The sequence below is a fragment of the Labrus mixtus genome, chromosome 11 (assembly GCF_963584025.1).
Source record: "Labrus mixtus chromosome 11, fLabMix1.1, whole genome shotgun sequence".
Lineage (NCBI taxonomy): Eukaryota > Metazoa > Chordata > Actinopteri > Labriformes > Labridae > Labrus > Labrus mixtus.
In genome coordinates, this window is record NC_083622.1 from 20,645,757 (window position 1) to 20,673,559 (window position 27,803).

At 38.8% G+C, this 27,803-nt stretch overlaps 1 protein-coding gene across 1 annotated transcript in view; it reads right to left on the reverse strand.

Moving 5' to 3' along the window:
* Nucleotides 1-222: 222 nt before the first annotated feature.
* Nucleotides 223-27,803, reverse strand: part of si:dkey-233k19.3 (dynein axonemal heavy chain 11) — a 39,892-nt gene continuing 12,311 nt past the window's right edge. Inside the window, exons 35-82 of the mRNA XM_061050766.1 lie at nucleotides 27,642-27,758; nucleotides 27,422-27,560; nucleotides 27,100-27,192; nucleotides 26,818-27,012; nucleotides 26,668-26,745; nucleotides 26,449-26,581; nucleotides 26,200-26,327; nucleotides 25,774-25,922; nucleotides 25,422-25,572; nucleotides 25,192-25,323; nucleotides 24,514-24,687; nucleotides 23,719-23,923; nucleotides 22,823-22,988; nucleotides 22,588-22,690; nucleotides 21,606-21,845; nucleotides 21,366-21,527; nucleotides 21,058-21,251; nucleotides 20,579-20,741; nucleotides 20,282-20,405; nucleotides 19,962-20,104; nucleotides 18,882-19,043; nucleotides 17,407-17,640; nucleotides 17,078-17,224; nucleotides 16,850-16,963; nucleotides 16,624-16,767; nucleotides 15,729-15,911; nucleotides 15,504-15,605; nucleotides 15,273-15,407; nucleotides 13,753-13,926; nucleotides 13,353-13,588; nucleotides 13,088-13,210; nucleotides 10,189-10,393; nucleotides 9,902-10,066; nucleotides 9,551-9,691; nucleotides 9,152-9,322; nucleotides 8,602-8,724; nucleotides 8,279-8,472; nucleotides 8,055-8,203; nucleotides 7,847-7,974; nucleotides 6,992-7,219; nucleotides 6,696-6,887; nucleotides 5,557-5,685; nucleotides 3,769-4,011; nucleotides 3,308-3,490; nucleotides 3,109-3,224; nucleotides 2,788-2,900; nucleotides 2,557-2,697; nucleotides 223-2,449 (exon numbers count right to left, since the gene is read on the reverse strand). Of these exons, the coding sequence (XP_060906749.1) occupies nucleotides 2,202-2,449; nucleotides 2,557-2,697; nucleotides 2,788-2,900; nucleotides 3,109-3,224; nucleotides 3,308-3,490; nucleotides 3,769-4,011; nucleotides 5,557-5,685; nucleotides 6,696-6,887; nucleotides 6,992-7,219; nucleotides 7,847-7,974; nucleotides 8,055-8,203; nucleotides 8,279-8,472; nucleotides 8,602-8,724; nucleotides 9,152-9,322; nucleotides 9,551-9,691; nucleotides 9,902-10,066; nucleotides 10,189-10,393; nucleotides 13,088-13,210; nucleotides 13,353-13,588; nucleotides 13,753-13,926; nucleotides 15,273-15,407; nucleotides 15,504-15,605; nucleotides 15,729-15,911; nucleotides 16,624-16,767; nucleotides 16,850-16,963; nucleotides 17,078-17,224; nucleotides 17,407-17,640; nucleotides 18,882-19,043; nucleotides 19,962-20,104; nucleotides 20,282-20,405; nucleotides 20,579-20,741; nucleotides 21,058-21,251; nucleotides 21,366-21,527; nucleotides 21,606-21,845; nucleotides 22,588-22,690; nucleotides 22,823-22,988; nucleotides 23,719-23,923; nucleotides 24,514-24,687; nucleotides 25,192-25,323; nucleotides 25,422-25,572; nucleotides 25,774-25,922; nucleotides 26,200-26,327; nucleotides 26,449-26,581; nucleotides 26,668-26,745; nucleotides 26,818-27,012; nucleotides 27,100-27,192; nucleotides 27,422-27,560; nucleotides 27,642-27,758 (7,612 nt within the window). The 3' untranslated portion in view covers nucleotides 223-2,201. The remainder of the gene's footprint in view (nucleotides 2,450-2,556; nucleotides 2,698-2,787; nucleotides 2,901-3,108; nucleotides 3,225-3,307; nucleotides 3,491-3,768; nucleotides 4,012-5,556; nucleotides 5,686-6,695; nucleotides 6,888-6,991; nucleotides 7,220-7,846; nucleotides 7,975-8,054; nucleotides 8,204-8,278; nucleotides 8,473-8,601; nucleotides 8,725-9,151; nucleotides 9,323-9,550; nucleotides 9,692-9,901; nucleotides 10,067-10,188; nucleotides 10,394-13,087; nucleotides 13,211-13,352; nucleotides 13,589-13,752; nucleotides 13,927-15,272; nucleotides 15,408-15,503; nucleotides 15,606-15,728; nucleotides 15,912-16,623; nucleotides 16,768-16,849; nucleotides 16,964-17,077; nucleotides 17,225-17,406; nucleotides 17,641-18,881; nucleotides 19,044-19,961; nucleotides 20,105-20,281; nucleotides 20,406-20,578; nucleotides 20,742-21,057; nucleotides 21,252-21,365; nucleotides 21,528-21,605; nucleotides 21,846-22,587; nucleotides 22,691-22,822; nucleotides 22,989-23,718; nucleotides 23,924-24,513; nucleotides 24,688-25,191; nucleotides 25,324-25,421; nucleotides 25,573-25,773; nucleotides 25,923-26,199; nucleotides 26,328-26,448; nucleotides 26,582-26,667; nucleotides 26,746-26,817; nucleotides 27,013-27,099; nucleotides 27,193-27,421; nucleotides 27,561-27,641; nucleotides 27,759-27,803) is intronic.

Consider the following 27,803-nt stretch of genomic DNA (forward strand, 5'->3'; position numbering starts at 1 on the left):
CTTTCTTTTTTTGTGTCACTGCTGCTAACAGACAGGTCTCAGAGAAGGTTGTTTTTATCATACAGAGGGATTTTTCCTGCATTTAAAGGATAATATACACCATTCTCTGCAAGGGTTACAAAGATCTAAACAAAATTAACGTTATTTTTTTACTTTACTTGACAAGCTGTTTCCTCACAACAACAGTGATTGAAGAAGGTTAAAAACATGCACCCTTTGTTAAAAAAAATGGTATAACAAAACCATCAGTACACAATGTCTTTCTTGGTTGCTGTGAGGCGGAGCTGTGACCCAGATGCCTTTGCTGAATTTAGCCAGGTGTCCTGCATGGCCTTTAACATTACTATCTGTGGCTGAACCCCTGCTGCGCTGGGCCTCCTACCCTGCCATTTCCTCCCAAACACTGCCAGCACTGTATCATTTCCCTGTCACCAAATGACTGGCTAGCTGCCGTGTTGTGTTAATGAGAGGAAGAGAGGGCAGATGAAGAAAAACTACAGGAAACAGGTCTTTCATTTCCACCATGCAATACAATACATGGTGTGTCTTCAGCCAGAGAAATTAAGAGCAACACAGCGGTTATTAGTGTTGGAGAAAAATCTCATTTGAAGAGATTAGAGTTCTGATCTCTATCAACAAAAAGAATCACCTTCGATTCAGCAGCTGTTTTTTTTTTTTTTTACATTAAAAGGTCCGTGTTTATCTTAGAGGATTATATTACACCTCCTTTGACTATTTGTAGGCATATAAACTGATACTCAATAAGCTGCTTTAGAATGATAAATATGCAGCGTGTTATTTTGTATTTCTTAAATGTCCCTATTTAATGTCTGCACAAATTAACATATGAGCACCTCTTTTGTGCACCTCTGTTTTGATTTTTTTGAGTGTATAACTTTTCTATATGAGTAATGCCTAGACTACCTTCAGTATATTTATGCATCTCTGACCAACGGGACATTGGAGGCCATATGAACCATTGTGCGCTATAATCTGCATAATCACACACAAACAGCATTCTTAACCTCTTTGGTTTTTCCTTTAATCTCCATGAAACTGGTTTAAAATTTTTAGATAAGATGAAGGTTTCTTTAGACTCATTCAGAGGTTTAATTTGCTTGGTATAAGGTTCATCAGATGCTAACTGAGAGTAAAGATAGATATAAAGTATGGGCAGTCTAATGTGTTTCCTTCTCATAGAAAGCTATCAGTGTCTTTGAATAGGTTTCTCCAACAGGACCGGCTGGATGAATTACACTAGTCTGTTAGTATTCTGCCTCTGCCCTACAAAAGGTCAATGTCAAATGCACCTCATTTAAAAGTCAATAGCGACCATGCACATCATCTCCTGGGAATTCTGTCCGGGAACCCTCCAGACGGCATTGTGTATCATTCAGTTAGTAGAGGGCAGCCAGAGAGCTTTTTTAATCTTGACCTTCCAATAAAATATGCTCCCAATCCAGAATTACATGGTTGAAAATGGAGACATAAGCTCCCAACAAATCATGTCCAGACTGAACCATCTCAGGGGAGAAGTTCAACAGTGTGGGACACAGACACAACAGGTTTTAGAGCGGCTAAACATGCATCTGCACTTCTGAGTTTCCATTATCTTTTAATCTAAAACAAGGAAACATTAACACACTACAATGTCATTATTGTCAAGTATGAACCAAACCGGATACAATGAAAGTAATACAAGATAAAAGAGTATAATTGTGTATGGTCAATTAATAATTACAAGAAAACATGACAAAAAAGTTGAATGATTACATTACATGATTAAAAACTGTCTGAATAAGAAGATTCTCCTCCATAGAAGATCTGTTTATAACACTGTTTAAAGAATAACTTGATTTAACATTGTAAAATACCTCCGTACAAGTCAAGCCAATTTTCAAGCCTGGCGCAGTCTAGGCCTGTGATGGCTGTTTCGTCATGAGCCTGGGATCCGGCCGAAGATTTCTTCCTTTTAATAAGGCAGTTTTTTCTTACCAATGTAACTTTTGCTGCATTGCTTAAGTGCTCACAATGGATTAAGCAGGGTCTTACTAATATAGCATTAAGTATGGTCTTTTTACCTGCTCTTTTGTAAAGTGTCTCGAGATAACACTTGCTATGAGTTGACACTATACAAATAAAGACTGATTGATTGATTGATTGATTGATTGATTGATTGATTGATGAATTCCGCTTATGACTCACACAGACAGCAGCAGAGCTACTCCAGCTACAATCCATTTGGCAGGAGGCTGTTTGGTTCTGAGGTGGAGGGTCCACACATATGTGGGCCCACGCTGCTTAGTGCGATACACCGGACACTCGTAGGTATTCTTCAGCTCCTGCTCCTCTGCAGGCACAGCTCTGACATACAGCACCGGCATGGCTGGGGTCAGATCCCTCAAAAGCCCCTCACAGATGTGTCCAGACTGAGTGTCCCAGCGAGCTCCTATGAGGACACACGACATGTTCAACTAACAGAATTACAGACATGCTCATTTCGCTTAATTACAGCAGGATTTGAAGGAGGGTCATAGTGGTTATAAAAATTCTGACCTTCCATGTATAATCCATGAATGAGGGCTCCTTCTCGTGGTGGATGTCCAAAGTCGTCTTTCGTCTTTTTTGTCACATCCACAATCAGAGTCATCTTGTCCAGGGGCCACTGATTCTTGCGAGCTATGCTCTGCAGCACAGCTGGAGAAAAAGTCTTCATGTTAGTAGATGCCTTTGTTGCACTTTTAATCTAAATCATCTCTGTCTTTGGTTTGGGGATTTTGACCTCACCAGTAAGAAAAGACTGTGGGTTGAAAAGTCCTGAGAGCCAAACAACTGCAGGAAGAACCAAGTCCTGAGTCCAGCTGTCCAGCTCTCGACAGCTACACAACAGATCTCTGAACCTGTAAGAATGTGTGCAAAAACATGGTATGTCACTGTTTGAAGCAATTAGAACAAGACACAACCTTCATGTATGAAGACATTCTTCAACTTTATTCACAAAACTATAATACCAACTGATTAGGTAGGTAATAGAAAACAGTAAAAAAGCAAATTCTGAATAAAATATTGAGTAGAATACTGAAGATTGTAAGAGGAAAAAGTGGATACCACAGTGCCAGTGTTTTAGTGGAGGGATAAGCCAGTCGGGCCCAGGATTCTGGAACAGAGTCACTGAACAAGGCTGACTGCAGAGTCTCCATACTGGAGGAGATGGTTAGTTCTCCCTGTGGATAGAGAAATCCTTCTTAATGCTATGCAATATAACTCTTGATAAACGATGACTGTGTTAATGTCACAATGGCTGTACCTTCAGGCCCAGATCCAGCTCATGAAGGGACTTCCTGATTTCTGCTAGCAAAAGATTCATGCGCTCACACTCCTGAAAACAGACTTGAATGTAGGGGCTTCGCTCTGTTGTCTTTGTGATAATCTCTGCCATGTCATACTCCTCAGGAAGCTTTTCGCAGATATCTTCAATGACCGACTTGACCTGAAAAACAGGACACTCATGTCATGTATAGGTATATGAATGTTCCCAGTTACTTTTTCTTCTCTTTTTTTAAAGATTTATTTGTGCCTTTAATGGAGAGATAGGACAGTGGATAGAGTTGGAAATCAGGGAGAGAGAGTAGGGAATGACATGCGGGAAAGGAGCCACAGGCTGAATTCAAACCTGGGCCACCCGCTTGGAGCGCGCAAACTAACCACTGCACAACCGGCGCCCCCCCAGTTACTTTTTCTGTTGTATTTTTTTTTCTGCCTCCTCACCCTCTCGTCTGTGCTCTGAGTGGCCCCATCTCCTCTCAAGGACTCCTGTGGCTGCAGCTCCAGCAGAGACCTCAGGAGGTTTTCTGAGCTGACAGTGAGGCACTCCAGCTCAGCATTTGGATGAAGACCATAAAGAGTGGGGTTCTCAGATGGAAGAAGTTCATCTATATAACTGTGGTAACCACTGTAGTCCATGAATGGAGGGGCAAGGAACCCAGGGCACAGAAAGAGTTCACCTTCAAACTGTAATTGGAAATTTGAGGATCCAAAGATTAAAACACAAATGCACATCATTTATTATATACAATAAAAACATCCCAACATACCTCTTAAATCCACGCAATAATTAATTCAAGCAATGCTTTTTCTGATTTCACGAAACATGATTGATCGCAGCACAAGTAAAAACCTGTTGCAAAACACACAGACAGTCTGATTGTCTTAACCACTCCCTTGTGAACCATTGCACAGTAACTTGGTAGTACAGGCAGAGAGATATCCGTGTTCTGGCGGGGCAAAGGGAAAATTCCCATTGAAGTATCTATAAACTAAACACACGCTGAATAGCAACACACCAAATAACAACCTGATGATTCTTAAAGTTAATGAATGTAGAATGTAGAATATAGAGAAATACAAAGTACAATAACAATGAAGATGGAAAAATCAGCAATGGAAAAAATCCAAGCTTGGCATAAAATTGCAGTTTAGGTATACATCCCTAGGGGGCACCATTTACCTGAACTACAGAAGCTAAAGTTTCAGAGCAGCTCGATGGATCTATCTAACAACTTGGCTCAGTAAAATTAAATGTATGTTGTAACCAGGCATTGATTGATTTGCCAGTAGACAAGAAGCACATTTTTAAAATCTTGAAAATGTGTCATTTAAACTGGTTAGAGTTGTTTTAAAAGAAGATAAAACAAAAGTCTAGCTGTTTTCAAATGCAAAATCCAAACCACCTCAACTGCCTACAATCTTCACTTTTCAAGGTGCACAGACGGAAATGTGTTTGGAGCTACAGATATATTCGTATTTTAACTGTTGAATCCCTTTCTTTTACACCTCCGATTCAGCAGCTGGTAAAACGTTTTTTTACTTTTCAGGTTCATCATGACTTGTAATGCCCTCACTCATCATTGTCTCTGTATGCACATGTTAGATATTCTTCTTTGTTCAAACCTAGACTAAAACACTGGTGTATTCTAATATATACAAAACTATCTTAGGTCTACTTCTTTTGTTCCTTCTAACCTAATATCAGACAGAGGACTCACTGTGTGTTCAAAAGGTAGGAACTGAACTTGTGAAAAGTTTAAGTTTGCTGCTCCCTTTTCTTGGAACGAATAACAAACTCCTGAAACTGAATTGGCTGGTCTCATTGAATGCTTTAAGGTTATTTTGAATGACATGGAGGCAGGTGCATCTGGCAATAGATGCCCTGTTAAATGTATGAATGTGGGCAATCTTGAAATATATTTGCTGTTGGAATTTGTTATTTCTGGTCTTTAAATGTTTTGCAGTCACATATCTTGTATTATATGTGTATGTGTGGCTGCTCATTATTTGTCAGAAACTTTGTTAACTGTGCTGCTGCCTGTCTTGGCCAGGAGACTCTTGAAAAAGAGACTTTTAATCTCAACAAGGTTTTCCTGTTTAAATAACTCTAAAATAATAATACAAGTAAAAAGTTCTAGTTGGATGGTTATTTTTTACCTAAAACCAAAAAAAGAAAAAGATAAAACGGACCTCAACTCTTCTTACATGAAAAAATAAACTCTGGCTTACCATTTTGTGGTGCATGAACTCCTGTAGGTAGGTCTTACACAGCCTTCTATCCCAGTCATCAGTGATGTGTCCTCCGTACATGATCTCACCAAAAAGGTAACACAAGTCCTGCCAGGGAACCTGCATGGACTAAATTAAACACAGACTGATATGAATATGCAAATATAAGGTCAAATAAGTATTTCAAAAGGTTAAAAAATAATCAACTGGAACTGAAAACAAGAGAAAAGAACTGTTTGTAGGATACATCAAGATCGTCACACAAAGTTTTCAGCACATTGAAAGCATCAGGTCTTTTTTTTTCTTTTTTCCATTGCTCTTTTGAAAAAACTTTGAGCAGTTACTATGTGATCCAACACGATAATGATGATAAAGGTAGGGACATGTAACAGAATTATGTTTCTTTACACACACTGAACTAATGTATGACAGAAGAGTCTTTTCCTCAGCGGGAGATTATGATCCGTGAGGGTGAAGGAGGAAGAAAAGAACCTGTGATTCATAACAAATTACAAAAGCTGGAGGTTCACAATCATTTGTACCTGTATTGTTTTGCAAATTGCTTCCTTCATCAGCTCTAATTGCAGTGATCACTTATGAAGCGTTGTGAACTGTCACATTGGCTGCATGTAATTACATTTAGGATTACGCTTCATTGCCCTCCTAATGAATTCTCTGTATACGCACATACAGGTTACTGTTTGGTTAACATAATGAAGGACATTCGTTTTTGGAGGGCAGAATACCTACAAGACATAATTGGTTGTGACCAGAGTAATAGGAGTTCTAGGAAAAATGCATTACGAGTTGTGAGGGGTGCAGCATCTCAAGAATGGATTTTTTGTCTTCATGAAATTAAGCTAAATTATAGGTTGTGTAGTTATAAGAGAAGAAATGTGAATAAAAGAGTAGACTGAACATTTTTCACAAATAACATTAGAACAAAAGATTTCACTAAGTTATCGGCACATAACTCTGTGATTAAACACCCAAGTCTGACAATAATTCCACAGCAAACACCATTAACAATATACTTTTACAGAGCTTATTGAAGTAGTAGTAAAAACAAATTAAAAATATTATCGTCAATATTTGAACAAAACATTTAAAATACTTCTTTAAAGTAGTGTTAAATTTACTTTGCTGTTGGCCTCTAAGTAGTTGTACAAGACACTGGCTGAGATGGTGAGGTCTCCAGTGCTGAAAGGATAGTTATGGTTCCACCCTTGGGGACCAAATTTACGGCGCTCAGTGGCACAGGCATGAAAGAAGCAGAGGGAGAAGAACATCGAGTTGAACTCCTGTTCTCTGGAACACATATCCAGAGTGTCCTGAAAGAGTACACATCATTAATATGCAGATATATATGTTTAAAATATATATATATATAAATCATATGTATATATATTTTGTATATATAAAAATTTTAACACACTTGGCTGAAATTGTTGAGGGCTGCATGCAGACTGGCGTTCATGCCAGTGGGGGGCTCATTGGTGATTTTAATGGCATTCTCCAGTATGCCTCTGGGGATCACATGCTGCTCAGGACTTGGAGCTGGTTCCCCAGTGATGAACACTCTAAAGTTTGGGTGACTGTCCATCGCTGTCGTCTCCAAAAGTGCATCTAGGAAGGGCAGCCAGCGAGCTACCAGGTGCACATTCTGAACAAATAATATTTTAAAAGATCTCAAAGATGTTTTTTCAGATTGTTCCAAGTTGATAGAATGAAAGATAGTTATTTTGTGTTTACCTATCACACAAGTATGCATAAGTATGTGGTTGATTAAGGTTCAAGTGCACATATTTGTAAGTATAAGATTACACACAGCATGCAGTGTCAAAAATTAACACCCAACTTCAGTGTGCTGTAATGTATGAAATCTGATTTAAACTATGTATTTATATGCTCTGCATGGCAAAGTTATTTTTTTTTGAAAGATGAGAAAAAAGAATGATAATGTTATGGGTTGATAAAATACAATTATTTTATGTGCAGTTATGTTAGATTTGTTCCTATTTGTAAAAATATATATTTTACAAACACCTTGTTATGCTCTAAATTACTAAGAAAACCTCCAGTGACTTTCTTGGCTGCAAGCTTCTCCTCTTAAAGAAGGCATTCATGGAGCTGATCCAGCCAATTATAGTTTTTATTGAACCAAATTGAGTTTACTTCTCCCGCTCACAGGATGAGATAATATCATTAGGTGCATTACAGCCTGACTGGTAGAGCAGCCTAGAATCACTACAGTCCAGAAGCTTAGTTACTAAATAGAAATGCTTCCTACCTGCAGAATGACCCAGTGTCCAATTTTAGAGGCATTCTTCAGGACACTCTCAGCTACTTTCTCCTGCCCTTGTCCCAGAGATATATTGTGAAGAGTGCCCAGGTCAATGGAAAATCCCAACTTCCCTCCTGCACAGAAAGAAAAATCTGAAAATCTAGCAGTATTAAGTGATACTGGCTGTGTAAGTAACAGAATATAAACATAGTACCTAGTTTCTCAACATCTTTGAGTGGATCCACTCCAGGGGAGAGGATGAAGAACACAGGGGTTGATGGGCCACTGTCTTCATACAACTTGTCAAATTCCAGCCTGACAGCCTCCACATATTTAGTCCCCATGCTCTCCTCTACAAAATTCCTGCAATGCACGATTGTGGAAAGTTTGGGGATACACAATACTGGCAAATAGATTGTAAATGGCACATTAACTTACCTTAACGTGTACGTTATTCTATCAGGGCGAAGTGCTCTAAGGATAATAAGCTTCTGTAGAGAACTTTTATTCTTCCAGTCCAGGGGAAGTCTTTCCTTTTCAGGACAGATGGACTCCATGATCTTCCTCCAGCGTTTTTGTGAGCTTTCCACTTCTCTGTCTAGTCCACTAAAGTACTCCATTGTAGATAGTGTCTATATGAAATGTAAATATATTGTAACAACCTCTGTAAGCAGTGGATATTTGTATGAAGTGATGACCAGTTGAAGAGATTGTTTCCCATTCACATGTTACATCACAATTGTTCGAAGACAAGACTGTACCTTGATGGCTCCCCAGGCATGAGGAGATAGGAAGGACACAGGACTAACTTTACTGGCCTCCACAGGAAAACGCAGCAGGAAGTCAAACTCCTGGGGATCAATCAGGCCTTTCTTGAGCAGAATCTGAGGGGAAGGACCAACAGCAGTTTGTAACGATCCAGGTTGCATTGATCTCTTTTCAATCATTTAATAATGATTGAAAACTGCAACAAAACTATTTAAAAAAAAGATTAGGAGAACTCTTAAAGGTTGAATAATTGCCTCTGAATGTAAAATAGGTGTTTGAAGGACAGCCTTCAGAGCAGCACTATTTCTAAGATGAAAACAGTTGGCCCAATGACAGATAATTGCATTATGCCATCAGAACCAACCCCCCTGTCAGAACCAACTGTCTGAACAGCAGCAATGAGGGATGCTGTGAAAGGTAATCAATAGCAGCGTATGGTGGTGCTGACTGCTTTTAATTGAAGTTAATGTGGGGGCAGAAAAGTGCTTTGATTGATGACGATGACAGGGGGCCCCACCTTTGAGGCGGCCCTGAGTCCCTCACCTGGAAGGCAGTGTGTGACAAGAAGGTTAACTTGTCTCTCTCAAACAGGCCCTGGCTGGTGTGCAGGAATACAGAATAGGTGATGGCCTCATTGAGGGTGTGCACTCTGGTCCTCACATCCTCATCCCATTCTGCTCGCTCCATTGCTTTTTGAAACACCGAGATAAAAGTCTGAAAGGAAACAAAAAGTATCACAGAGCTTTTATAAGGAATACATTAATGAAAACAAACTGACGTTTTGGTAAGACACAAATTATAACTTTTATTTTCTGCCTAATGTCTCTTTCAGAAAAATAAATAACAACCAACAGAACATGCATACAAAATCATTTTGGTCAGAGTAGACTCTAAGCACTGCCAGAAACACTCTAGAGTACACTTCAGGGGTAAAGCTTCTACCTTGAGAGAAAACTGGTACATGAGGTTAATCTTTCTGAGGTCATTGATGATGAAGAAGAGGAGCGATGCTCTCTCAGCTGCTGGACGGTATAGTTCTCGAGCCTCGTTGATTTTTGTCTCATTCTCTCTGGCCTCCACAACCTGTGTGATGCAGTGGTACAACATGAGCTAACCGTCATGCTCCAAAATCTTCTCATGACACATAATCCCAAACATCACATGATTTGCTATTAATGCAAGTAAATGAGGTGGCTATGTGACATTCAAAAACACTTTAGTGACTGAAAAAACACATGAGCTTAGTTACTGGGGGAAAACTGAGAGGACCCTTGTTGCCTTTAATAAACTCACCTTAAGCTGAATGTGAGCTGCTGTGTTTTTTGTGTTCTCAAGTTGCTCCACTAGAGAAATATCACCCAGAAAACTACCATGGGCTGCAGACAGGCGACTCAATAAGTCATCCTCCAACCTCTTGAGTTCAATCTTGAAGTAGTTCTGCTGTGTTGTCAGCTCCATCTTGTGAAAAGTGCATGAAACATTTCAGACTTTCTATTTGGTGTTAAATAATAATAATAAAAAAAGAAGCTTTTTTGTTGTTTTAACATTCTACATCTTTCATTATTTAACTAAGGATTTACCTTTAGGGCCTCGAGTTCGGGCCTTTCCCGAGACACTACCTGTCCCAGCAACTGTTCCTCCAAGCCCACCGGAGTCACTGTGAAGTTGATGAGGGTTGTCTGGGCCTGGAGCTCAGGAGGGAAATGAGGATTGGCCAACTTGGTGTGAATAATGAGTTGAAAGTTACTGTTATATTCACACTCCTTCCCCCCAATTCGAATGTACCTGGATAACAGGAGAGTTCAACTCGTCAAAATTACATGAGGGCCAACAATGACTTGATGGCTGTGTTGTTATGCTTCTTTAGGAAATGTTGCCATTTGATAAATCCTAGGAAAAACTAAAAAGTACACTACCCTAATTTTGTTATGGAGTTGTCATAGGAAAGGATGTGTAAAAAAAACAAAAAAACATGAGACAATACCAGTGGTAACCTCAGTATTGAAAAATTAGGCCAATGGCTCCAAAGACACGGAAGTCACATTCACAAACTATTATAAGTGTCAATTTTGACAGATTAAATGAACTTGTTCACAACCTGGTACATACATTTTGGATGTCTATCGATGTCTACTGATGTCATGTCTATCTTTGCTTGTTACTAAATTGACCAAAAGTTAGTCTGAGACAGCATTTCCACTATGGTGAACGCCATCGATGAGCATCAAAAGTCTGCTACAGAAACTAGTAGGTGATGTCACAGAGAGTTAGTCCATACCGTCTATTGACAATACCCAGCTTTGTTGCAGACTAAAGTCTTTGAATAAACCTTTAGATAATGGTTATCCCAATAGTTTAAACGTAAATGAAGCCCATTAACTAGCTCTTGTCTGTGCTCTAAAATCATATCATGTGATCTTAAAAACATGAGTTTGGACTGTTTAGTCGAACTATCTTAGGTAAGAGCAAACTTTTGTGAGCCAGGAACAGCTTTAGGGTTTTGTTTGAACAAAGCTTTTGAGTGTTAAGAAGACTAATGCTGGTAAGATGTCTCTGATGTCTAGAAATATCACTATTGTCTTTTATAAAAGGACATTGTGGATAATTTAACAATCACATTTACAATAAAAAAGTATTTTAAACAAATGATTGTAACAACAACAATGACGATGATCCCAAAATAGATGTGAACTGTGAGTTAAAACACACTACATCTTGTAAGCCACTTTTATCCATTTTATCAACTTTTGCTCAAATTGCCTCTTCAAAAGTAGAAAAAGAACTTCACTCTGGGTCCAAATGTCACTTATATTGTGGAGAAATAAATCTGAAATATCTAAAGATTATCACCTCAGCAGCCAATATTTATCTCTTCCTACATTTCAATTAAATTAGCGGCTGCATGACAAACCTGGTGGCTTTTCATTTTTCTCTAATTACCCTTTGGAGATCAGGCAAGGCCCCAATTTTACAGCAGAGGTTCCTCATGGCCTGGGTCTGGTTTAACTCTATATCTTCACAAGCCAGAATTAATGTACTATTGATAGAACCATTACTCCACCAAATTAAAGTCCTTGCTGATGGATTGGCTTGTAGTCTCCCGTCAGCCATGAAAGGAATAATTAGTATTCATTACTTCACACTCTACAACATTCCAATTATTAATGAACTTCAGCTGTGGATCCCTACCAGATCCATCAGAGCTGCCCTAGCAGGTTGTATTAATCATCGACAGAAACAAGTGTGTGGGTCATCTACAAGGGATAAACTTATAATCAGATTTACTATGATGAATTGTAAGGTCTGGATGGACAGCACTTCAGAGGAAGTTCGATGAACATACACCAAATACTCAATATTCATGGTCGTTCATAGATCAGAGCAAGATGTAAACATTTTTGAGGGGGGAGTCAAAGCAGAATGTCAATATGTGGTATTTTTTTATGTAGTTTGTTCTCCCATTTAGGACATTTGCTAGGTTTGAGGGTAACAGAACAAAGGTAATTACAGAGCAGCTACTGTAGCACTGTTACATGTATGAAGTGGTTTACAGCAGGAGGCAGTAGTCATGTTTTTAACTATAGCCAAATCTACCAAATAAAGGTTTCAAACAAGTGCCATTTTTAATGGAGTGCATAAATCTAAAGTATATTTTAAACGATTATTTGCAGCATAGTTGGTGATGCCTTGTTTGTCATTATTAATAATAATAATAATAATAATAATAATAATAATAATAATAATAATAATAATATAAATGACAATTACGATAAAGAAGTTACAATAAACCCTGTTGTTTATTTTATGAATAATCCAGATGCAGCAAGTTATCTTAGTAAATGTAAAGCTGACATAGAAATGTTATCATTCAGTTTCTAAATAATTGAATGCAGATAAATGCCAACAAATCACCTATCAACGTTATGAATTTATTCAAGCTGAATTGAGTTTGCCATAATGATGGAAGACCACAGCATTTAGTGTGTTGCATGCCATCTTTTTGTGGCTGACAGGAGTCCTTATACATAACCATGACTGCCCCCGATTCAGCTTTTACACTGAGCACAGGCTCAGCTGTTCAATATTCATCACACCTAAAGAATATGAACACACAAATATACATCTATCACCCGTGTTGAGGGGGAGATCAATATGTTGGCCTCAGGGATTCAGAACACGCGCTGCAAATTCATTTATAATCTGAAGAGCGGGCAATAATAATGCATTCAGTCATGTCTTACTGGTGTTTCAGTTCTCAGTGAGATTCAACCATCTGGCAAATCTGCTCCTATTGTCTAACAACAGAGACATTTGGACAAGTTGTGGGCATATTGACTTGGAAACCTACATGGATACTAAAACCATGTATTGATCTTTAAAGCTCCATCCTAAATAGCCTCTACAGAATGTAGAATTCTCTTTTGGGGAGTTTTTTTGATGGTTCATGTATAAATGTAAAGTTGTAGTTTCAGTACATACCTCCCTCTTTTGATAGTGTTTCTGCCAAGTAGAGGTTCCAGGACTGGGTCTACTTTTTCCGGCAGATTTTCAATCAGAACTGTATGACCACAGGTGAGGGCTTGTTCAATCACATCAAGATACCTTAGAAGATAAGTAAAAGCAACTTAGTTTAAAAAAAGGTTTTATGACATGCTAATTTGTTTGCTGTTGTTATAAGTGCTCCGTAACTGATTAAACAGCACATTATGATTTCTAACAGTAGATAGACAGAAGCTCTGCTTACCCTTTCTGCCCCAGCTGCACCACCCTCAGCTCTGGTCCTAGCCAGTTTCGGATCCACTTGATGCCCTGCTGCTGTGGGTCAATGATGAGTGGCCAATGCTCACTGGTGGTCAGGATGGCAGCATTTTCAGTGGACATCCTATCATTTGGCAGGCCCTGGTTATGCCAGGCAGCCACAGTGGCATCATCTGTAAGCACGAGGATTGGATCCAGGCCGTCTGTCAGGGGTACAGAGACCTGGAACAGAAAACCAGGAATGATGTCACTATGATTACAGAACTGGTGGCCTTTCAATGAGCTCCAGTTCATAGAATTTTGTCTGTTTGTAGAGAGAACAATTTTACTTTCAAAACAACTTCAGTCTAGAAACAACACGGACTCTGATGCAAAACTGGCCTTACCTTCATAGACTGAAGGAAAGGGATCCATGCTTCATTCAGGAGTTCAACTCTGTATTGCCTGGTGAAGTATCCCATGTAGGAGACGAATGCTGAAGTGATGAGTACATCACCACACAGGGTTTTCTGCTGCTTTTCATACTGGACAGTTGCCTGTGACCAGCGCTCCTTCTCTAACTAAGAGACAGACAAGGTTTGAATGTTATAGAAAAATAAAAACACAGGGAAACACTCAGAAAATAACCTTATTCACAGGGAATGATTCCAGTTGATCTGAAGACAGTTTATACCAAGAGGAAAAAGGAATGTGTACAGGTTTGGCATTTTCCCACTCAGTTTGTTGTTTAGAATATGTAAGCAATAAAGCATACAACTGCATTTCCCTTAAATAGCTTTGGAAGTTGGCTGTAGATTCACTCAGCATTAATTCAGCATTAATTTAAACCTTCAATAATATGACTGTGACAGCACCAGAAACAATAAATCATGCACGGCATTTTCTTACAACGGGCAGTGGATCCAGAATATGTCACATAATAAATTCTCAGACAGTTAAAAATCACTATAATTTTACTCTAATGTATTATGGATTGCCTGTAATATCACTCAGTCTGGGGTGAGACATTGTTAATTTCCAACAGCTGTTGAGGCTTTGAGATAAGTTAATGATTAAATATAGACGGTCTGATTTATTAGTCTGAGCACTATTGCTTCCAGGTCAATGCCATAAAGACAAAACATTTATCTTGATATGCTTAAAAGCCAAGCTGTTTCATGCAAACCACATTTATTTTCTGGAATTAGAAAGTCGAAGTAACAAAATGGCCACTGAAATGACCATCTTCTTTTTATATTCACATTCATTATGATAACAGATACCTTGTCTTTAAAAAAAAAAGGCTTGAATAGGAAAGCTTCAATTGAAAAAAAAAAAAAAAAAACATTAACAAATTATAAACATATGGATTGTAAGATCAACATTAATGTATTCTGTAAACACATGATCTTTAACATTCTGTTGATAGTTCATTTTAATTTTTGGAAAAACAAACAAACAAACCTGAGAATTGATTTTAGTTCCATCACACAAAAACAAGTACACCAAACAGACATGTGCACACTCACATGCCATGTCTAGAGCAAATACAGAGGAAAAAAAACATTCTAAACATGTCTACTGCACAGGCAGAGAACAGTGTTAGTGTAGTGTTTTGCCATTTTCCCTTTGGAAACCACTCAGCCAGCCAGTTGCCCTGTTCAGCCATGCGTTTTCTGTGGTCCAGCCCTGTCTACCTGTCTCACAAGTGGCCAGTATGCTGCTGGGCCAGGCTGTAAAATCTCCCCCTGTCTGATCTTCTCCCATAACCATCAGGCTATCTTGCCAGGACATAACAACTTCTAGTCCAGATTACTGATGCAATTCCATCACCAGCTCCTCACCATGCATGGCCCTGGCAGACAGTTTACCTTATGTCAGGTCAGCCACAATGACACCATTAACTCCCCCATCTCTTCTTGTTTACCTCTAAGCCCTTGACCAGTCGGTTGGCCAGCTCAATAGTCTGGTTGGTAAGTGTCACTTCCTCTTGACAGCTGATTTTCTCAGCTGTAGCCTTTTCAAACTGAGCTGTGAGGCTCTGGAGGCTGGTGTCAAGGTCCTAAAGAAACAAACCAAAGGGAATAACACACCCTCAAGAGAATCCAGCTTTTAGACTAAGTGACTTAATTGAGTAGAATAATAACTTTGCACTCACCACCAATTTCTTTTTAACTGTTAACATTTTGGCTGTTGCTGTTTCTAATTCAACATTAGCTTGTGATAATGCATGCCTCTTTGGAATGACCTCACAATAAATCTGAAAAAAAGACATGGGCACGTAATAAAACAAAATAAATAAGAAATCATCTTGCGTAAAGTAAAAAGGAAATGTACAGACATGTATTAATACAACATACTGTACATGAAGGCATTTTCTGACCTCATAATATCTGACAATGTTAATAGTCCAGGCACAGAGACCAGCTGCAGCTGTAGATTTGGTCCGTACTAGATCAGGGTGGAACTCAGGGTTTTTCAGATACTCTTTTTTCACCACAGTCAAACAAGACTCAGGGATGTGCTCCTTGTCATATGATACCAGAGCCTGCAGGAAAACATCCACCTGCCACACAAAACAGGAGCTACATTAACACCTGCACAATAATTCTAGTCTTACAATGATTTCAGGTGCTGTTGTGAAGAATTTCCTGAATAATACAATCTTAAAATCATATATAGATATATTTAAAACGGAACTATGTACTCTTTATATGTAAAACAAACAGAAGGAATTGGATAACTGAATATATAGATACTGAATATTTATTAAGGTTTATACTAAAATATTTCTCACACACTCTAAAAACCACCATGTTTAAAATAGTTGTCATTTCCTCAATTATTGTCACAGACCTTTCCTTTTTTTTCAAACAACTGTGAACAACCCACAGGCACACACAAATAAAACCTTTTGTAGGCACATAGGTAAAAGGTTTACAGACACCTATTAATTTTTAATTTTGGCATCAACCAATTCACACAATCTAAAATCTATTATGTTTAAAATGCTATACAGCACAAAAGCATTGATTCTTTTTTCATGCTAAATTTTACAGGCTTTTTAATAAACAAAATATATCATTTAAGACCACTCTGTATTAATAGCAGCTAAAGGTTGAGACACACTTGCCCCCTTCTGACTGAGCATATTCATAGAGCCACCCAGCTGTAATGTGAGCTTTGAAGAGATGCTGGGCAGGGCCAGGGTCAAGGCCTAGACACAAATTAGATTGGCATTAATCAGGCAGATGTGATTGACATGATGACAGCTTAACCTTGCCCATGAAGGCCCGGGCCGCCTTCCAGCTCCGATCTTTAGGCACTCGACCGCGAGGAGCTAGCAGGACCATCACAGCTGCTGCTACATTGATCACTGCAGCTGGAGGGTTGGGGAAGGCCTTCAGCTCAGTAAGATTCATCTAAAAAAACATTATAAAATTTACATTTAATCTTATCAATGACTGAAGATTATTTTTTTTCCAGGTTGGTAAATTGAGGTACCTTGTTGAGGGTGTTTAGTGCTTCTGTAGCAGCTGTCAGTGAGGGCTCTGCCTTAGTGAGGTCATTTTCACAATCTCTCTGCTTGATAGAGACTTCTGCCTGGATGACAGCAACCTGTACAAAGCAACCATAATGAACTAAATCATACAAAAGGAATGTAGTGAACGGTGTGATACGAGAGGTGCAAACTTGAATTGTATGAAACTAATACATGGTAGCATATCTCACCTTTTGTGCCTCAACATCTGCAGCCTCCCTCTTGCTGCTAACCTTCTCAGTCTGCAGTCCTATCTTTGTAATTAGAGCCTCAGTTTTCTGTTTTTTAAAGGTCAGTTCAGCTTCTTGGGATGCCAATTTAGCTTTTAGATCCTCAACCTAAAACAGAGGGAGAAAAATGAAAAAAGATTACACATACTTAATGTGTAATAAACTTAATGTCAGGGAAAAGTCAACACTGTTAAAGACTAATACTATTCATAACTTTCATACTTCAACCTTGAACCTTAAACCAAACCCTAATATTATCCCCCTCCACTGTATATAATGAAGATGTTTACCTGGGCGGCAGTGGTTTGGAGTTTTTGAAGGCCGTTTTCAAGCCGGTTCATATTGTGGTGGAGCTGAGCCCGACTCTTCTCCAGAAGGTTCCTGTACAGGGTGATTTGCTGGAGAAAGCTCTTGGGGGTGGTGTAATTGTACCTCTTCTCATTGCACTGGTATTTTTCACTTGCCTGGTTGACACTGGTATGAACGTAGGCCATGAAAAGACTGATGGATTCCTGGATGGCAGGCTGTAAAAATAAGCAGACAAGGGGGGAGAGGGGAGAACGCGGCGAGTGGGATTGAGCACAGTTTAACATCTCCAACTTGATGGAGGTGAAATATTATCTTCATAAATTTTGAATTCATCTACAAATTTTGCCATCTTACTAGGCTGGCCCTGACTTACTCAATCTGAAATTTAGGTGCAGCTTGCAGGAATGATTAGGCTTTGAAACCTCGGGGAAAATAATATGTTTAGACCACTGACGTGTAGCTTGTAAAACATGCACACTGTTTACATTATGTCTTGTGTCTTCCAACTTTCTGAACACTGTGTACAGCGTCTGTTTTGCTACATGGTATTCATCATATGGTGCTCAATGACACAGAGCCTCTATTAATCACACAGTTAGCAATCAATTAAAGCAAAAACAAATGAGCAGAGAATACAAGGATCAAACCTGACCATAACTCACAAAAAGCCATTGTTAATGATCACAGAGCCAGATGGAAAAAAAATCATTATTAATTAAGATCTGACATAATGCTCTTTGACAAATCATGCTATGTTTACTTGAGATGTGACAGAAGTTCTCATTGATTGGCCTTTTGTGACAACTAATGGTGGTGTGTGCATTTTTAACTTAAAATAAATGATGATTTCATAGCTTGTTTCTCTGCCTCTTTTAAAAGATATACAGTCATTAATTACATTCATAATACAGTAATTTGCCACATTTTGTTGCAACTTTTTGCTACACCTGGAATTCTGAACAAGGACAGATGTCTGCAGTGGAAAGTAATAGTGTGGCACATGTTCACATATGTGATGACACTCTCCTGGTTGTGACAGCTGTGCCTCCTTAGTGGGTCATTATGTGCTTAATCACTATTCTCTCATTAACATGAATGATTCTGGGTTGTGATCGTTCCACTGCTATGATGGAAAACAATGATATGCCTGCACTCACTGTGAGTCTCCAGGCATGTGTTCAGCAATTTGTCAGAAGCTCAGCTGAGAACTAATGATGAGGAATCTATGGAGAAGTTAATCCAGCTGCACTGTAGTAATTAGAAGGTGTTCATTAAAGTCTAACTCAGTCGTGAACAAGGGGGTACATGGCCAATTCTACTGTAAGTCAAACCCATAGATAAAGCCTGAAAACACTGAAAACAAATACTGTTGTATGCTATATTACAAAATTCTCACATTTTTGGAGTAACAAACTTAAGTAAGGTTTGGTTGAGAGCTTCAGTTTAAATGTCTGACCTCAATGCCTTCAATCTCTTGAATGAACCTGAAGCTGACCGACTGCAGAGCCTCTGGGGTCCAAGGATGGAACCAGTCAATGGTGGTGCACTGAACAAGAGCAGGGAATCGACGAGCTCTAACACGAAGGCTGCTGCCCACTGGAGACAAACACAGTACCACCTATAAGGTTGGAAGTAGAAAAAAGAAACAGTCACCCCATCAAACATGCATACAGTAAAAAGGTGTGTACAAACTTGCATCCCCACACATGTGAATGGCAAGATATACAGCCAAAAAGCACATCAACACATGTAAATGTAAATTAACATAGGTCCTAGATGGAGCAGAAATATTAAAAGGGAAATTATAACTGGCAGCCATCTGAGTCCCCACTTTCATGGCCTTGGCATGAGGACAGGCAGCCACATTCCCTGTTGGCTGTAGCAGACGGTGACGCTACCAGAGGCCCTGGCATGAAGATTAGCTGGATGGCATGTGTGTATACTGAAACAAGAATTTCCTTCCTTTTGACCCCCCAGTTCATCTGGCTCTGTTCATTCAGCATGTCAAACATTAGGAGAGAGAGTGGGGAATTATATGTCATGACTTGAACCTGGGCTGCCCGCTTGGAGGACTGTGGCCTCTGTACATGGGGTGCAACCTAACTGCTAGGTTATCAGTGCCCAGAATTATTCATTCTGCCCTGATGAAGGCCAAGAGCCGAAACGCATCGGTCTAAATTGTTAATAAAGTTGATCTTCTTACTACAAGTGTTGCTGGAGCATTTTGACCTCTTCTAAGCCTTTCACTCTTCATGCACCTTGTCAGTTGGTGAAGTTTGTGCCAGAAAATCTCTTTTTATCCAGGATTATTAATTTAAAATGCATTTAAACATAAATAAATAAATCTAAAAGAGGAAACAATAGGATGTCAGAAAAGACCAGCTCACCACAACACCAGTACAGAAATACAAATATTGGAACAGTCTGTTTAAATGAAGGAGCAAGATAAAAATCAACAACTTTCATTATCAAAGTGATACAGCTGAAAACACAAATGAATAATGTTGTCTTTAGAGAGAAATTTGAAAAACTAGACCTTGAGCTGTAATTGAACTCGGTCTGTAAAGAATCTCCAGCAGTTCTCCCTGCTGTCCAGCAGTCCAAGGGCACGGACTTCAGCTCTCACACCTGACACGATACCTTCAAGCTCCTCCTCGCTGAAGAGCTCAGGAATTTCTCCTACAAAGGAGGGAACAGACTTAATAACAGATTGTTAAGAACAATATGTTCAAAGGTGTAACAATTTTGATACTTGACTATGCACAGTCATGATGAAAATGATACTTCTCTAATGACAGCAGGTATATTTTTAAGGTAAACACAGCTAGAACATAGAGAGATTTGTATGGTCCTGACCTGATGCCAGCATGTCATTAATAATGACCAGAAACCGCTCATCAGGTATATGTGCATCAGTAAGGAGCAAAACAACTCGCTGGTTCTTCAAACCAGTCTTGACGAACAAGCCTGCCAGATCCATCTGAATATGAACACACTTCATTCAGCCATAAGGGAGATTTAACAAAATAAAAATAAACCTTGTATAAACATGTCACTCAAAAACTATACATTTTCATTAAAGTATATATAAATAAGTTATACTATTCTTTATATTCTTTTTCGCTGTAGCATATTAACAGCATTAACATTTACCTTGAGGTCCTTGATGCTGTAACCCTTACTCAGAGTGATTTGGAAGACTTCCACAGAGGATATGAAGGCAGCCAGACGAGTCAGGCTCTGCTTCCCGCTGCCCCCGACCCCAACCAATAAGCCATGACCCCTTGGGGACTCCAGGATGCGACTGATGCGACAGCTAGAAACAACACAATCTTTTTTATGCCATGAGATATCTTTATCAAAACATACATTTTTTAATCTATCGATTTTTCTTAATTTGTTGTCTCCACTTCAGGAACATGGTGGCTATATTAACTCACATATCAGCTTCCCTTAGTGCAATCAACTGCCATTCAATTTCATATATAGTCAATGCCTTTTTTATGCTTGTTTTATGCAAAAATTATGTTTTATAGTTTATGTGTATTGTCCCATTCCAGGAACATTTGCAAAGGAAAAATATTTTAGTTTGTTATGATCACTATATCTATTATAATACCAGCCATACTTACACATGCTGCATGGCATCTTCAAACAGCACCAGATTCATGGCTGCATTGAGCTCATTGTAGCTCTCAAGAGCATCAGTGAGGATAGAGTTGAGGGAAGACCAGTCTTTAACAGGAGTATAGGAGGGTTCATTGCCTGTTTGGGAAAAGTGGCAATAGAGGAGGGGCTGCTTTGTCATCTCTTTGTCCTCCAGGCCCTAGGAGAGGGCAAGCATAATAAATCAGTTAAATGATTAAATCTATGTTATTTTTAAAAATTGGAGAACAGCAATTTATACTGTGTACTCTATTCATCAGTATCGGTGTTGCACCTCAAAGCATTCATGTACAGTTTCCATCTGGAGCTTCCGGAAAAGCTGCAGGTCCGTGACATCTACCAGCCTGTCTGAGTACACCCTGCAGGTCTCGTGGATCCATAACAGTGCCAGGTCAGTGCTCTGTTTCACACTCTCAGGCCCAGCAAAGAGGATGCCCTGAGTAACAAAGATAACCTTGTGAAAAATTACCTTTTCCATCAAAAGTCAAACAGCAAATATCGCTGACAACTATACCTGAAAAATGTTGGACAAGTCTTGTAGATTAAATGTGTAGTGAAATGTAATGGCTGTGGGCAGAAAGCTGTGAAGGATCTTGTGATGAAGACTTATAGCAGCTTGGATCACAGCTGTAGCACAACTCTGAACCAGAGGACTAAAGTGTTTCTGCTTCAGGTGCCCACACAGGATTGGAGTGTAGATAGACTTCAGAGCCTCAGCGGAGGGCAAGTTCACCGCAAACACAGAAAAATGTCTCTGTGGGGACAAGACAACACAAGATCAGAAAATGTATGGCAATGTGTCATCTTTTTATAAAAGATGCTTGTTCAGGAATTACTTTAATCTAACTTTATAAACTGACTGTGCAAGTACTTTGAATATGAATTAATTTGGGTGTACATACAGTATGTATTTAAACTACACATGTCAGGGTAGTTTTTTTTAGTAGTTGCAGCTGCTAAATCATCAAAAGTAAGTCTCCCCATGCATCTACATGCTCAATATAAAATATTGTGTTGATATCTGTTACATTTTTTTTTTATATTTATCTAAACCACATACAGTAGGGGACTTAAGATCAGTTTTACTTGAGGCATAATTGTTGTGGAAATGTTTTTTTTCTACACAGACTTTAAGCAGTCTGTAAAACAGTTAATAAAAAATGAGTTCCTGAAAGGTTTCTACACAATTTTTTTTTGCTAAAAGCTGAAATTGACTCAAGATTCTTGACAGCATTTTGGATGGATAAACAATTACCTTTCAAAGCTTAAAAATCAAATGATGTGTGACTAATTAACACAAACGTCAATCTATACTTACTTAAACCTATACTATACTTAGTACCTTTAAGTATAGGTTATAACTTTAAGAATGTTTATAAGACTGACAAAACAGATTATTTAGTGTTCATAACAAATATAAATAATTCTTGTAAAACGTGCCTCTTTTAATCCAACATCAGAATTTAAGATTTAGGCAAATTAAACTGTAGGACAACCTGTAGTCTTGGGTTGATATTGAAGCTTCCAGCAGTTGGATTCATACAGGCAACAAACTGGGTATTGTGTATTTCTTTCAGGGTCAGTTTCTGTCTGTCATACCTGTAAAGAGCAAGAAAGAAAAAGGGGGGTTTATTGATGAGAGAATATTGCAGTTTGACTAAATGTTCTGTTTGGTGATGTGGTCTATGAGGCAAACACATAAAAGAATAACTGTTTGTAGATTCTTCTCACCAGTGACCATAATCCAGATGCTGGCGTATCAGTGTGTGAGGTTGTACTGTTCCAAAACCGTCAACAGCGGGCATGTTCAGATCATCTATAAAGTAGACCATCCTTCTGTTGCCCACAGGGAAGAAGCTTCTGCCTGCTCTTTTCTCTAAGGATTGCTCCAAAGTCCCTACAAAACACAGTGATCAATAACAAATCAACAACAATAAAAACTACTGTTGCCTTAAACATACTGGACCAAAGTTGTTTTTAGTGTTTTTGAAAGGGCTAGAATAGTATTTTCCAAATTACATACACTTCTAACTCAGAGGTTTTCATGAGACTAAAAAATGACAGGGGTGGAAAGTAATAAATAACATTTCCTCGAATCAGAAAATAGACACAATGCTGATGGAATAGTTTTCTTTTAAAATAGTATAGAGCAGAGCCACATATGACTCCTGATTACATTCAACAGTTGCATTTCATGCAACACAGGTGTTTATTTAATTCATCAGTCTGGGTTGAGTTTCATACTCTCTCGCCTTTTTTGGCACAAACCAGAAAGGAGAGATCCTTTATTTTTACCCCCACACCCCTACCCAACTCAGGTAAAAAAAACAAAAAAAAACCTCAGTGAGCAGTACTTTAAGTACATTTCAAATGAAGTACTTTTTACTTTTACTTAGTAGATTCATAGACTGGTAATTAATTGTACTTGTATTTGGGTAAGACTTTATCAGAAATAACTATAATAACTTTTACTTTTACTCCACCCCTGAGTAATGATTACAGTAAGAGAAGAGGCAACAGTTTTCTCTCCTTCCGCACTAACGGAACCTGAACATTACCAGCAGATGGTGCTACGGTTTACCCGATATGCTAGTCTCAACTACATTATAATCTGTAAACCCACTAACCCTGCAGTGAGAGGGAGGTGGTGTAGTAGTTGAAAGGTATTTTTGTAGTCATGTAACTTTCTGGAAGACAGTCTAACTTATTCCTGACGAGTGCTGTCTTCCCCACTCCAGCATTCCCCACAAGCATCACTGGCTGTCTCCTCTCCAGCAACAAGTCCATGAAGTACCGAAGACGTACAGTCTCTGCTGTGTGTACTAGAACAGCCTGCAATCATAAAGCCAGCAGGGAGACAGAGAACAGAAACATACATAGTTATTATGGCTTTCTTTGAGTGTGATTTATTGACAGACATGTGTTCAGTGAGTTGTATGTGATTTATAATTTCTTGAATTTCCCCAGTACACTACAACTATTCTGTCATAATAGCATCATTTGCTCAGAACAAAACCCTACTAATTACGGCTCAGCAAGAGCCTTTGGAGCATTCACAGCTGCATGCAGGAGCATAAAGAAAGACAATAGCGCGTGGGTGATAGCTCAAGCCTTGTTGCTCATGCCTTCACCCCTACACAGTCTGGTATGGGGTGTAGTAGATGGTAATCAGACACAGTGGAAAGCCTATCATCCATTCTTGTACCCCTGCCATAACATGACGTGACTCTGCCCTCTTATTATGTTCACTGAGGCTTACATATATTTTCATATGTGTGCATTGTTCATTTTTGGTAATTTTTCTTTAATAGGGTTGCTTCTTGTAATTGTGTATGTGATCATTTGTCAAACTACTTTGAAAATAGTTTTTGGAGTTACATAAAGCATCCTATGCAGATGTATTTAAGCTTTAATATTCTTACCTTTAATGGAACACAAGTTTCCATTTCAAGTGGAGGAACAGTATCACTCCACGGCAGAAACCGTTTGGTTTGAGGTTCAAGGTAGTAGTCAAACACTGTACCCTGTGCTGGAAGCTTCACTGTCTTCATTTCTTTGGTCCACCACTGGCTGAACTCTACCCGATAATCATAGAGCTGAGAAAATCATATAAGGTTCAATATTAAGCAGTAATATATATTATTTTAAAAGACAACCCCACCATTAGTCCAGTTTAACATGTACTATTCTTGGGATCATTACATGTCTCTCAACAAAAGACACTATGTCATTTTTCAACATTAATGTTTACCTTTATGACAGATGAATGAAAAACAACACAGAGATTGAGCAGAGGGATAACTAAGTAGACTATTATTTAAAGTAGCCTATACCATTATCCAACAGTACTTGATGTCTCCTGAAACACTGACCAAAGTATTGACATTTTTCAATTAAAAAAGTTATATTTCTTTATAGGGAGAAATGTTCAGTATTTAACTCTTACAAAATAAAGAGCCCTAGTGGCTTAAAAAAAAGCTCTGCAGAAAATGCCATTGTCATATTAAAACTAATGTGCTAAAAATATCCCTGATCATTGCTCGACAAGAGTTGATATGTAAAAGAAAATACAATCAATTGGAATCAAACCGTAAAAATACCTGATCTTGATATAGAGCCCCACCAAAAGCCCAAATGCAGGCGAAGGCGAAGTATGTTTCATAGAGCTCTCTTGGAGAATCCGGTGGAATATTTTCTGGCAAAAGGAGGCAGTTGAGCAATGTGCACAGTGTCTGAAGGATAAGAAAATAAACACTTTATTATGATTTGTGACTGAACAAGCCTACCAAAGAAGAAATAAAATCTCTGTATGTGTCCATTTATTATGTACCTGCACCATAGAGTTTTCTGGGATAGGAGTTATGGTCTTAAAGGTGTTTCGCATCTGTTCTACACAACGAGGAACATACTTTTCAAACAGTATGGTGAGGTGAGCCCTTTCTGTTTGACGTTCTCGTTGGTCGATCCAGCTGGCAACGTACCTGAGCAACAATCCAATAGACAAGTACTTAATGAATGTAACTTATCCTGGAGTACCAGTCTACTATATGTACACAGATCTTTACTGGGTGTTAGACAATGTCCACTACAACACAGTTTCTTCTCTGGAAAAACAAAAGATAATACTATAACAGCATTGCACTGAAACCTAAAAATGCTCTTATACAAACTGTGCAACTCACGGGGTCCAGCCCAGGTCCTGGTGGTTTACATAGAGAATTCCTGCTCTGGAAACAGTGGCAGGTGTGGCCGTTCTTAGGTGACTGATTTCAAACACAAGTCTCATGGAAGAAGTCAGGGGCACACGCTCATTACTGGCCAGAGTAAGAACCTGAAATACGTTATTTGTTAAAAAAAATACAATATTTGAATGGTTGTTTGTGTACAAGACCAAGGCTATAGGGGGAACATCTCCTATCTCATCAAATTTGACAGATTGCTTTAGGATATTTCAAATAACAAGATAACTGTGACATGAAAGACCTCCAAGTAATCAAACTCCAGGAAGTGATTTCTGAAGGAGGGAGAATAACATATTTTTCCATCTCTCCACCACCTTTGTTGCTATGTGTTGTACAATAGTGTATGGCTGAACAGGAGGGAGGTACCTTGTTGTCATCCATCACTGTGTTGAGTGATTCAATCCACATCGGATCAATGTCTCCATCCAACACAATCCACTTAGGTCCTTTGTGGGAGATGTTTGCTTGCTCTCGCATCAGTGATGAGAGCAAACCTTACACAGAGATTGAAGTACACAAAAGCAGCTGAGATTACAAGATAAAGACATCTAATACGAGTTACAACTGGTTTACGGTGTAATTTTTTATTTTAATTTCAAAATCTGCTCTGTTTACCATCTTTCCACTCTCGAGTTGCAGGATGAATAAAGCCAAACAGTTCATCTCTGTCCACAGTCTTTGGGTTGAGGTCATTCCATACTGGTTTCTTCTTCAAGTTTATATAGGTGTTATGAAGAACTCTCAATATCTATTTCAAGAGAAATACATTTAATCCAATGTACCATACTAATCAAATAGGGCTTTTACTAGACACATTTTTATTTCATCTCTAACCTTGCTTTTCCCAGTCCCTGCATTTCCGAGAACAAAGACAGAGTGACGCACTGCCATGAGTTCCTCCAATTGCACCACCTGACAAAAAAAAATTGTTAAGAAGAAGATTCGTTTTAGAACATTGATCAGGTACCCCATATTGTGTCAAACCTTAAGAATGAACGTCTCCTCTGGCTGGAGTCTAAGCTCCAGTGTGGTCTTTCGAATGGTCTTTTCAAATTCAAAGTCTCTCTCTCTCTCCACCTCCAGGCCTGGAAAAAGGTCTCCCAGTAGGCCCAAAAAGATCATCACATCCTCAGTCACTACTTTGGGCATGTTGAAGTCCCTCAGTGCACGCATAAGCACCTGGAAAATAGAAGTCTAATTGCATATTACACAAAAACAATGTGTCCTCCGTTTGTGGCTGCAAGATGACACACACATGAAATTCACCTGATCCTCTGGTCTACTTTTGTCTCTCCTTCTCAGTGCCCCTGCCACAACCAGAACAGACTTGACAGCACGCAGACCCCAGTCATAGTGATCCTTGTGGAAATATGAGAATAGACTGTACATGTTTATTCCTGTGCTGAAACTTAAAATACATTCATCATACAAAGTACTAACATATATTGAACGAATTCATGCAGTACTGTGCTTGCATACGTAAAGCTGATTGCATTTATTATCAATTTTCTCTGTTTAAATATTTACAGTGTATGGTTTAAACCAAAGATTATAAAAATATACAGTGCTTTAAGTGCTTTTCTCCTACCTGTTTGGAGAGCAGCTCTTTGCAGAGAGTGTACAGAGAAATAAACTTCCTTGCTAGAGACTTAGCACCATGGAAGCCCTCTGCCACCAACATGATCTCACAGATAAGTTCAGTGTCAGGCACCACCATGGCACAGGGTCTACAGTGGGACAAAAGATAATCAAGCCAAATAACCTTATGCTGAGTAAAGAAACTGTTAAAGTTATCATATAACTCCTACCTAAAAAGAGCCTTGAGGTTCTCAGGTAGCTCTGTCCTGCCTGCATACCCAGGGTTCATAGTGATGAAGATCCCCACAGAAGGCTTTAAGACAATGTCTTGATCCAGGAACAGAAAACTGCAAGGTCCCACAGAGACTTAAGACATTTTTCACTCTTAGCAT